The sequence below is a fragment of the Chionomys nivalis genome, chromosome 7 (genome assembly GCF_950005125.1).
Source record: "Chionomys nivalis chromosome 7, mChiNiv1.1, whole genome shotgun sequence".
Classification (NCBI taxonomy): Eukaryota; Metazoa; Chordata; class Mammalia; order Rodentia; family Cricetidae; genus Chionomys; species Chionomys nivalis.
In genome coordinates, this window is record NC_080092.1 from 63,228,236 (window position 1) to 63,239,473 (window position 11,238).

General features: G+C 53.7%; 1 protein-coding gene across 1 annotated transcript in view; it reads left to right on the forward strand.

Moving 5' to 3' along the window:
• Positions 1-9,099, forward strand: part of Tmem132e (transmembrane protein 132E) — a 54,105-nt gene extending 45,006 nt beyond the window's left edge. The window contains exons 4-9 of the mRNA XM_057775473.1: positions 166-358; positions 1,073-1,216; positions 3,131-3,336; positions 5,285-5,573; positions 6,256-6,447; positions 7,111-9,099. Coding sequence (XP_057631456.1) covers positions 166-358; positions 1,073-1,216; positions 3,131-3,336; positions 5,285-5,573; positions 6,256-6,447; positions 7,111-8,163 — 2,077 coding nt within the window. The 3' untranslated portion in view covers positions 8,164-9,099. The remainder of the gene's footprint in view (positions 1-165; positions 359-1,072; positions 1,217-3,130; positions 3,337-5,284; positions 5,574-6,255; positions 6,448-7,110) is intronic.
• The last annotated feature ends 2,139 nt before the right edge of the window (positions 9,100-11,238 follow it).

Consider the following 11,238-nt stretch of genomic DNA (forward strand, 5'->3'; position numbering starts at 1 on the left):
TCCATGGAGAAAGATGGAGTCGCAGAGTGCTGGTGGGAGTCAATTTCCAAGAATCAGAAATGGGATTTTGGGGTTGGGGTACTCCGGTGGGCTGAGGGGAGTAGCTAAGGGCTGCAGAGCCCTGCTGTTCATCCTCTGTCTCCCCCACTCCTGTCTGCCTTGCAGGGAGGGTCAGGGACCCCTGGAGATCTTGCAGCTGGATTTCGAGATGGAGAACTTCACCAGCCAGTCTGTGAAGCGGAGGATCATGTGGCACATTGATTATCGAGGCCACAGTGCCCTGCCCGACCTGGAGCGGGTTGTCACTGAGCTCACGGTTATCCAGAGGGATGTGCAAGCCATCCTGCCCCTGGCCATGGTAAGCAGGCCTCGACCAAGCACCTAGCCCGGCCCATGAGTTCCATGTGTGTAGTGGGACTAGGCAGGGCTGAGCACGTGTACATGTGGATGGAGGGAAGAAGGACCACTTCACTTCTGAGACGATGCCTGTGGAACTGGGCATGTGCCCATCCACAGGAGGCAGGCACAGCTCTGTTCCTGGTGAAATCACCATAGAAGAACTCTCTGAAAAGGGGCTGCTTACGGGAGCTCTTCTAGAAAGTGGTTGTCCCAGTAAGGTTTTGGAAGTCATCAGAAAGGAAGCTCTCATCCCACCTAAGATGAAGAGAGGAGCGTGCTCCAGAAGGACCCAGCTCCTGTAGGATAAAGCACATGGAGAGGAATATGGGTGGTTTGTTTAGAGAGGCAGTGGAGGTAGCCAGCATAGTGGGATGGAGGGCTAGTGGCTTACCCAGAGTGCTGTGACCAGCCAGGAGGGTGTGTTGATGTCACTCTGAGAGCTTTGGCTCAGGGGACGGTATGGATGTTCCCAGAAAGCAGGGACGGCTTCTGCAGCCGTCTGTCTGGGCTGATCATCTGAGGAGAGCCTGGGGCTGGACAGAGGCAGACCCTTGCCCTCACGTACCACTTCCCCAGAGGAAGTGGATATCTGAGGCGTGGCAGCACTGGGTGACAGGCGTGTCTCTGGGGAAATGCACTCAGCAGAGCTCCTCCCACCCCTGCCTCCCTACAGGACACAGAGATCATCAACACTGCCATACTGACAGGCCGGACTGTGGCCATTCCCGTCAAGGTCATCGCCATTGAGGTGTCTGGCCTTGTCCTTGATGTTTCTGCCCTGGTGGAGTGCCAGTCTGACAATGAGGACATCATCAAGGTGGGTCTTTGGAGAGAAGAGCCCCCAAGCCCTTCCAGGTCATCCTTGAAGATGGCATGCCTCTGCCCTGCTGTGGACCAGCTGCTGCCCCTTCTCTCTGCCATCCTAAGCAGCACCCCAGTTCAGTGCCATATGTGTGGGTATCCCCACGTAGACTCAGATTCCCTCTCCTAGTCCAAAGGACCACTCTGTCCAGACCTAGTGACTGTCCTAGCAGAGTAATAGAGTAAGACAGTACCCAAAAGGGGACAACTAGTGTTGACAATATAACTCCAACCCTGCAAGTCACTATTGAGCTCTGTATAAGACTAAAATAAGGCAGAAAGGTGGAAAGATTTGCCCTGCATCCTAGGCAGGAGGGGAACAAGGTGGAGAAACTCGGGCTAGGGAGGGCAGCTTCGGGAATAGAGAATCCGACATGCCCCAGTACCTACAACTTCCCATGACCCTCCCAACTGTGGTTCCCTCCTACCCCCAGATGCTCTCCAGACACCAGATTCACCTGCTCCCAAGAATCTACATGTAGTGCTTTCTCAGTCACATTTCCCCATCCTGTGAGGGCTGAGACACCAGCAGGACTCAGAGGATTCTAAATGAACTGCTATATGTCTCTGTACAATGTGGCTTTTTTTTTTTTTAATGGAGGCTGAGCCAACCAATGGTTGGAATCCCTTGCCTTCCAGGATGGGAGAGATTTCCTGCTTCCCTCCACCCCATCTCTAAGAAGATACAAGGAGCAAACAGCCAAGGGTTTGGCATGGTCCAGAGATCCATATATATGGATGAGGCATTTTCTAGCTACTGTTCTATTGTTGTGCTAACATAACCATGACCAAGGCAACTTATAGACAAGTTTATTGGAAGATGTCTTAGTTTTTAATTGCCATGACAAAACACAATAATCAAGAAAACTTATAAAAGAAAGCATTTAATTAGGGGTTAAAGTTGCAGAAGGTTAGTCCGTGGCCACCACAGTTGTAAGTATGGAAACAAGCAGTCAGTCATGATGCTGTGGCAGTGACACACCTCCTCCAGCAAGACCAAACCTCCTAATCCTTCCCAAGCAGTGCCACTGGGGACTATGAGCCTGTAGGGGCCACTCTCATTCAAACCACCATAAGGTGTACTCCAGCACCCCCATCACTGCAGAGGCTTTGGGATGTGGCCAGCTCACCGGTCACATGCTAACTTCTCCAAGACTCACGGAGGTGCCCCAAAGTATATTCCAGCAGGAATGTCCGTGTGTGTGTGTGTGTGTGTGTGTGAGTGTGTGTGAGAATGTGTACATGGGATCCACTCAAGGTGTGTCAGGTGTCTGCATGGATACCTGCACCTACCCTGAAGCTGGCAGTGGCCCCCTGGGATGGATTGAGCACTGCTTCCAGCAACATATCCTCAGTAGGCATGTGGGTTCCACGAGGGAGCCTCTGGGCATAGTGTAGCTAGCCTGGTGGGCAGAAATTTGCATAAACACTACATACATATTCAGTGGCCACCATCCACCCATCTGCACTCAGGCTTCTCTCATCCCAAATTTTCCTCTCTGTTTCTGATCCCGCTCCTACATACCTGCCAGGAACAGCCCTTCATTTGAAATTAATGAGCTGCCCACTCGCCTAGCAAGCCATGCTACTGTGGCATGGAGGAGGCAGGGACCTGTTCCTTACTCCAGCTCTCCGTTCTACCTAGTCAAACACCCACTGCGGGGTGCAGAAGACCATCTGGTAGACACCTAGTCCCAGAGCCCTAGGTATTCTGAGGTAGAGAGCACCCCTGGGAAGCCTCTCCCCTAGCAGTCCTCTCTACTTCTCTCCAGCAGCCTTGCTGGCCCTGTAGTCAGACCCAAGTACCCCGAACTGCCCAGCAGGACCTGGAAGGCAAGCCATACCCATGCTTGTTCCTGCCCTTCCCCAGGTGTCCAGCAGCTGTGACTATGTGTTCGTGAGTGGGAAGGAGTCTCGAGGGTCCATGAACGCCAGAGTCACCTTCCGCTACGATGTCCTCAGTGCCCCCCTGGAAATGACAGTCTGGGTTCCTAAGCTACCTCTGCACATCGAGCTCTCGGATGCTCGCCTCAGCCAAGTGAAGGGATGGAGGGTACCTATCCTTTCCGGCCGAAGGTACAGCCCCAGCACATAGTGTAAACATGGGACAGTAGTCCGATCTGCACGCATAAAAGGCCTTTGGTGGACACAGTCTGCGGGCTGCGATACAAACAGCATGCTTGTATTGAGCAGCCACTGTATACTGGGCACTGACAGGTATTTGAAATGTGAAAAGAGTGTGATTAGCCAGGCTCTTGGTCCATAGGGGTGTGAAGACATCCCAGAGCATGGTGGGAAACTGTGGGCAGGAAATGAAAGGGCGTGAATGAGGGAGTCCCTCTTTATCCAAAAATAAAGCCAGGCTTCCTGGAAAAGCTGATTCTTGAGCTAAGTCTTAAAGGACAAGTGGACAGGGGTCAGCTGGGGATCCATAGGATCCAGGGGACTGGATATACCCTTGAACACAGTGGCTCGTAACTGCACCTGTGTCCCCCAGCCAGGGATACCCACACAAATAGCAGCACACACACTAGATCCACTACCTCATCTGGGCACCAAGGGCAGACTCCTGGGTCCATAGGGACAGATTCACCACAATGCATAGGTCTAGACAAGCTCCCTGGCCAAGATACAGTACCTCAGTGCCCACCTGTGGGCAACATACGTGTTTATTTACCATGCTTCACCCACCCATTCGGAGCTTCCCAAGTGGATGGAGCCCAACAGGCCTCTGTGGGCAGCCAGGGCTATGGAGAGGAATAGGGAGGGAAGGGAGAGCTGGTCCATGTTTATGGTCCACGTTTAGAGCTGTGGTGGCTCCAACAGCAGGGACAGTAGCAGAGCTCCTCCAGCCAGAATGCGCCCTTCCATTGCAGGGGCTTTGGCTAGCATGCAGCCTCTGCTTCAGGGCTGGGACACAGCCTGGGACTCTGTGTTGCCAACCAGAGCACTATCTATGCTGCTTTCTTTGAGTGCCGGGTTGTAGGAAGCTCTTTGGTTTAAACCCTGGTTTTGTCATTTACTAGCAGTGCGTCTTACACTACTCATTCAACGTCTCTGACTCATTTTTTCTCCTCCGTGAAATGGGCAGTATTGATTGGATAACAGTGAGGATTAAATTCATTAACACGGGTAAAAAGAGACTTCCATGTGAATGGTTGTCTTAGTTGGTTACTTCTAACAAAACATTAGCAAGCTTATTCTCTACTGCATACCCCCTGCCAGGGAATCTCCTGGTTTTAGCATCCTTTTCCAATGGTGTAGGCTGAGGATTTCCTTAAGCCACTAAGTCCGGGTTCCTTTTGCTTAATGCCCTACTTTCTCTCTGTCTCTCTCTCTCTCTGTCTGTCTCTGTCTCTCTCTCTCTCTTTCATTCTCTTGGTCTAAGCAGTGAGAGTGAGTGTGTAATTCATGCAATAGAATGCTTGCTTAGCATACGTGAAGCCCTGGGTTCAACCCTCCACACAAAACCAGGTGTGGTAGTGAATGCCTGCACAATCCTAGCAGGTGGGGGAGTTGAGGCAGAAGTATCAGGAAGTTCAAGGGAGAGCTAGCCTGAGCTGTGAGGCCTCACCTTTCAAAAAAGCAAATAAATAAAAGCACCAAGAAGAAACTGGCTTCACCTCTACTCTCTGCTCTGAAGTCTCCTCGGTTAAACGTCAAATGTCATCCCTTATCATTCATGTTCCACACATGACCATATGACATGTCAGCCGAGCTTGTGACAAGGAACCCTCCTTGCTAGAGTCTCAGGCTCAGCACAGTATCATGTGCATGCTCAGTGCTAAGGAAGAGGCCTTTGTCACTGTATGGATGGGATACCAGCTGTTGGCAGCCATGGGTTGGGAAAGCGAAAGAAGGAACCTCTCCAGGTGAGAGAGGCTGGGATAGCTGGCTCCATACACAGTCACAGATGGGACATGCAAAGACTGGCAGAGAGAAGGAGGTGCAGCACAATTACAAGGGGAGAGATGTGTCTGAGCCAGAGAGTGCTTCCCCCAGTCCTGATGTTGGCATTCCCCAGGTCAGCTCGGGAGAGCGAAGATGAGGAGGAGGAAGAAGAAGAACGGAGACAGAGTGCCAGCCGAGGCTGCACTCTGCAATACCAGCATGCCACCCTGCAGGTCTTCACCCAGTTTCACACGACATCATCCGAGGGCACCGACCAGGTGGTCACCATGCTGGGCCCTGACTGGCTGGTGGAGGTCACTGACCTGGTCAGTGACTTCATGCGGGTGGGTGACCCCCGAGTGGCCCACTTGGTGGACAGCAGCACACTGGCAGGACTGGAGCCAGGCACCACCCCCTTTAAGGTAGGAAAGGGCTCTGTCCAGGCACAAAGTGGTAGACCTGGGAACCTGGGTTACCCACAGGTAGAGAACTCAGGTGAACTCAGGACCTTCACTTCCGAAAGCCACTGCAGTGACCCCCAAGAAACTCTTTTCTTTCCTCTCCCTGCGGTTGCACCTTTTAAGACCTAGCTCTTTCTTCACCTGTTGGTGAAGTTCTCAGTCAAGCCTCAGCAGCCTTCAGAGCCTCTGGGGGGCGGGGGGCGACATTAGAACAGGATCGGGGACTGTAGGCATGGAAAGAAAACCGCGCTGCTGAGTCACTAGAAGGAAACTACGGGTGGTCTAAGAATTCAGCTCTTGCCTTCCTCTCTGACAGTGGGGTGGCCAAGTAGAAATCAGCTGTCCGGGAGCTTGTAAATGACCACAGCTTACAGAAGTATTTTGTTTATAAAACAACTGATCCTACAGCTCAACCACCGGTTCCTGTTACCACTGCGTGCCTCTCTCACCTGCGTCTGCATTTCTGCTTGGCCCTTGGGAGCCCCTGGCTCTCTGTGTTCCTCCTTACAGACCTAGAGGAGAGCAGGAGTCCTGTGCTCTCTGACCCTTCTCCCCAGCAGTGCTGGGAGTTCCCCGGGGGTGGGGACCCTGAACAAGGCAGCTGCTTCCCAGGTATCCCCCACCACCGTTTGTTCTGTCATAGGTTGTGTCCCCCCTGACCGAGGCTGTGTTGGGGGAGACGCTACTGACAGTGACAGAGGAGAAGGTCAGTATCACACAGCTGCAGGCCCAGGTGGTGGCCAGTCTCGCTTTGTCCCTGCGACCCAGCCCTGGGAGCAGCCACACCATCTTGGCAACCACAGCTGCGCAGCCCACCCTCAGCTTCGCCAAGCAGGTAACTGACTCTCTGAAACCACCCCCACCCCCCACCCATGTGAGGTGTGGAATGGGACCTGGACCACCCTGGCCATCCATCCATCTTCAGACGAGGCCTTTAGATATATAGGGAGCTCTGCACCTTATCATCCAGCCCTTTATGGGATGGGCAGGGCTCCAGTGTCCCTGTCGAGGGTCCTCTACTGGATTCTCAGAAGTCGCTCTCCTCTCCTCCTCCAAGCTCCTCTCTGGTTGAGTCTGTAGCCAAGACTTATGGAATATAGGTATCGGCTATAGGATAAAGATGGAAAGATGATGGATGGTGTTAAGCCATAGGGGTCCCTTGTCCCCTAATCTTTGATCCAGATTCCTCTCTTTTCTCTGGGCTTCAGTAGCCAAGGGTCAGACATAGAGAACTGGGGTTACCTCGGAGGCTGATGAGGGAACCCAGCCAGGAGCTTACCTTCAGATCAAGAAAAGGGGGAATGTTCAGGGTGGTCGATGAGACCTGAAAATCCTACCCTGTGTTCCCGGTCCCCACAGTGCAAGGGGCCTCACATTGTACCTCAGAAGTGGTCTTGAGTCCTACCTAGCACAAAGCATTTCAGGTGCTGAGCCAGGCAGAGCTGGTACCTATCAGAGAAGATGCTAAGACTGGCTTTTGTCCCCTCTCCACTTTCAGGAAGCCCTGCTGAGTCTGTGGCTCTCCTACAGTGATGGAACCACAGCCCCACTCTCTTTATACAGCCCCCGGGACTACGGGCTTTTGGTGAGCAGCCTGGATGAGCGGGTGGCCACTGTGACCCAAGACAAGGCTTTCCCACTGGTGGTGGCTGAGGCAGAGGGCTCAGGAGATCTGCTTCGTGCAGAGCTCACCATCTCAGAGAGCTGCCAGAAAACCAAGCGTAAGAGTGTGCTGGCTATTACTCCCGTGGGCCTGCGAGTACACTTTGGGCGGGATGAGGAGGATCCCACATACGACTACCCGGGGCCCAGCCAGCCCGGGCCTGGTGGGGGCGAGGATGAGACCCGAGGAGCTGGTCCACCAGGCACTGCCATCCCCGCTGGTGAGATCCCTGGATTGGGCACTTCTGGCCCGGTGCCACTCACAGAGGACTACTTACCGCTGCCCACGGGCTTCCTGCAGATGCCCCGGGGGCTGACGGACCTAGAGATTGGTATGTACGCACTTCTGGGGGTCTTCTGCCTCGCCATCCTTGTCTTCCTCATCAACTGCATCGTGTTCGTGCTGCGATACCGGCACAAGCGCATTCCTCCCGAGGGCCAGACCAGCATGGACCACTCGCACCACTGGGTGTTCCTGGGCAATGGGCAGCCACTGCGGGTGCAAGGTGAGCTGTCGCCGCCCGCAGGGAGTGCCCTGGAAACCGTGCCTGCCTGCTGCCACGGTGATCACCACAGCAGTGGCAGCTCGCAGACCAGCGTCCAGAGCCAAGTGCATGGCCGTGGGGACGGCTCCTCTGGGGGCTCGGCCAGGGACCAGACAGAGGACCCTGCTAGCTCGCCCACCTCCAAGCGCAAGAGGGTCAAGTTCACGACCTTCACCACTCTTCCCTCAGAGGAGCTGGCCTATGACTCGGTGCCTGCTGGCGAAGAGGATGAGGAGGACGAAGAGGACCTGGGTTGGGGTTGTCCAGATGTGACCGGAACCACGCGGCCCACTCCACCCCCGGACTTGCACAATTACATGCGCAGAATCAAAGACATTGCATAATGGTGGCCTGAGTTGGCAGGATATCCCCACACACGCGGTAGCCTCTGGCTGGGAGTCAGCCAGGACCCCCAGCTCACAGGGACTTGGGGCAGCTGAATGGATTTTATAGTTCCTGCCATTGCAGCTTTGGTCTGACCGGATGTGGCCAGATCCACCATGATCTTCTGCCCCCTACAGGTGGAAGACTCCTTCCAAACCCAGCGTGAAACAGGGAGACAGTTCGGCCCTGTTCGCCCTTTCCAAACCTCATTCCATCTTACACATCCCCCACTGCCCCAAGATTGAGGCTCCAAGGCCAAACTTGGGGCCAGGTGGACCCACACTGTGCCCTGCCATGCCTCTCACGTCCCCAGTGGTGCCCCCTGTGCAGGGGACCCGAGTGGGGTCTTGTGTCACAGGCTGCACAAAGACTTTTCTTAAACCAATATTCAGGGATTTCTGTCCTGCAGGGTGGGAAGTGGCGGCTGCCTGCCTTGCCAAGGATCTTGCTGCAGACAGAACATGGGGTATTTGGGGGGATAGTTGTGATGTCTGCTGGTTTCTGGGTGTCTCCCAAGCCTGGAGCTGACTACGGGGGTGGGGGGCAGTGCAAAGTGGGCACTTTCCCATGGCTCCCTCTGCTCTTTAGACTGCGGAAAGGCCCAAGTCAGAGGGCTTTTCTTATCTCTCTGGCCAAACCATACCCACACAACAAGCGCAGTGGGTGATGGACAGCCTGTCCCCACAGCAAGGTCAACACTACTGCGCCTTAGCCTGGGCTCTGCTCACTCCTGCTTCCCTCCACACCAAAGGGCGGGCAGCCATAGCCAGCGTCCCTGAGATGGAGGAGGCCACCGGGAGTATCGCAAGGGTCCATTGGGTGGGTGAAGGCAGAAGGGGGCTATTGCTCTGTGCCTTCCCCAGTCCCCCAGCCTCACCTCTTGGGTTCTACCCACCACTGTGTCTGTTTTTCATAAATAAATGGAAGGCATCAGTCTGGCTTGGGGACAACAGCTCCCTGCAAACAGACAGTACACAGAGGCTGGCTCTGTCTCATCCTTGCATGTTCGCCACAGGACATGGGGCAACACTGGCTACCCAAGGCTGGTGACCTGCTCTTCCTTCCCTACGTGTTGTGTCTCTTAAGACACTTGAGTACCATGGAGACACCCACATTGTGTAACACTGCCCTGAAAAGGTGATCTTTAAAAAGTGGGTTTTCTCCAGGAGTTCTCAGTGATCGATTCTGGAGGAAGCTGGCCTCAAGACTGGCTCAGGAGAAAGGTCTTGTGGGTGGAAGGGGACAAAAGGGAGAGGTGTGTGACTTGGTATGCCTGCCAGAAATTTTCAGTTTCCTTTGTCTATGTGGCAGAATCTCTCCTTGCACCCACTATGACCGGAGTATAGAAGGTCAGATGGGAAAGTCCTGTTGAATGTGGCTCTCACATTGAATAGGCAGAGCCTTTCTGGGCTTGGGAACATTTGCAGGGTCTTTCCAGGCCCTGAAAGGCCACATCAGAACATAGGAAAACAAGTCAGGCAGAGACACTGCAACTCAGAAGATCCTGCTGGGGTAGCCGGTCAGCTCATGCACAGGGCGGGGTAGCTGGTCCCCTCACGCACAGGGCTATAGTAAAATCATCTTGGGGAGGGCAAAGACCTGTGCCAGCAGGCTGAAGTTGCACTAACAGCCAGAACATTTTTCAGCGCAGCATAGCAAGTCAGCTGGCTTCCGGGGCCACCTGTCCCACAACCTGGGCAGGGCTCTGTCTAGTGCCCGGGGAAGTCACTGCACCTAGCAGAGATCACAAGCTGAGAGTCTCAGTGAGTGGATTTCTGTCAGGACTAGAGTCTAACTTCTGAGGAAGCTGAGTCTGAATGGGGAGACTGGAATCTGACATTCTACTTGCTCACCATGTGTTTGACAACAATGTGCAGTGGCAAGAGAGAGCTACCCCAAAAGCTGAGCAGAGGGTAGGGCTCCATCTCAGGTCAGGGGTTCTTCAGAACCCAGAACACAGACACTTGCTGGGCCGGTCTACCTTGCCTAGCTGGTGGGGTGCCCTGAGAGGAATCATTCTCTTAACCCTTTGTGCCTAACGTGCCTGGAGTTGGTAAGTGCTCAGCCAGTGCTTGCTGACTAAAAGTTCAATTGCCAGTTCAGTGACGGTTCTTCATCCTGGGCCTGATTTTATTTTCATACTGGGGACTGGACCGAGGTCTTTGCGCGAGTTAGGCAAGTCCTTTACCACTGAGCCACTCACTCATCCTCCTTTTACTTTTGTTTAATTGTTTGAGGCAGGGTCCTCACTAAGTACTAAGTGGCCCAGAATGATCTTCAACTTACTCTGTAGCCTGATCAGGCCTTGAACTTGCAAGCCTCCTCCGTTAGCCTCCTGAGTATCTGGTGTTAGATCCAGCATTGCTGTAACAGTCTGGGATCTCCTATGAAACCTTTTTTTAGTACAGGAAGTCACAGGTGTCCAAGGCATCCCCTTGGAGCTCCCAGGGAGAGAGATGGGGGAACACAGATGCATCTGCAGAAGTATTCCAGAGTTGTGGGTGAAAAGTCACCACTGTTAAGCATATTAATTTCCTACTGTGTGTTGGTCTCTGCCAGACGTCTGGGCCGCAATATGGAGCAGTCCTCAAGGGTCCCATTGCCACCTGGGATAGCCATCGAGTTTTGCCTTGGGTGAAAGGAGGAAGTGAAGGAAGACAAGAGTTCCCAGTGTCGATGGAATCCCAGGCTGCTGCTCAGCATTGCGCCCTTGTCCCTCCCCCTGTTGGCCCTAAGTCATCACCAATAAGGAAACAAGAAGAGCTTCTTGAAAAGGATGGGGGTTGCGGAAGGAGTGCTGTAGGGCTTGGGCATCATGATCCCACCTGACGTTTAGATGTTTTCCTCTGCCTGAGTAGCAAGGTGACCAGACCATGAGGCAGTAGGTGCAGCAGACAGGATACAGCCCGGAGTCAGGCAAGAATAGAGCCAAGGCATACAGCAATGTGCAGAAGCAGGATTTGCCAACTGCTTCATCCCAGGTAGAGATGTTGGGGGGGAAAATGAGCAACTGCTTAATTGTAGAGACCTCATTC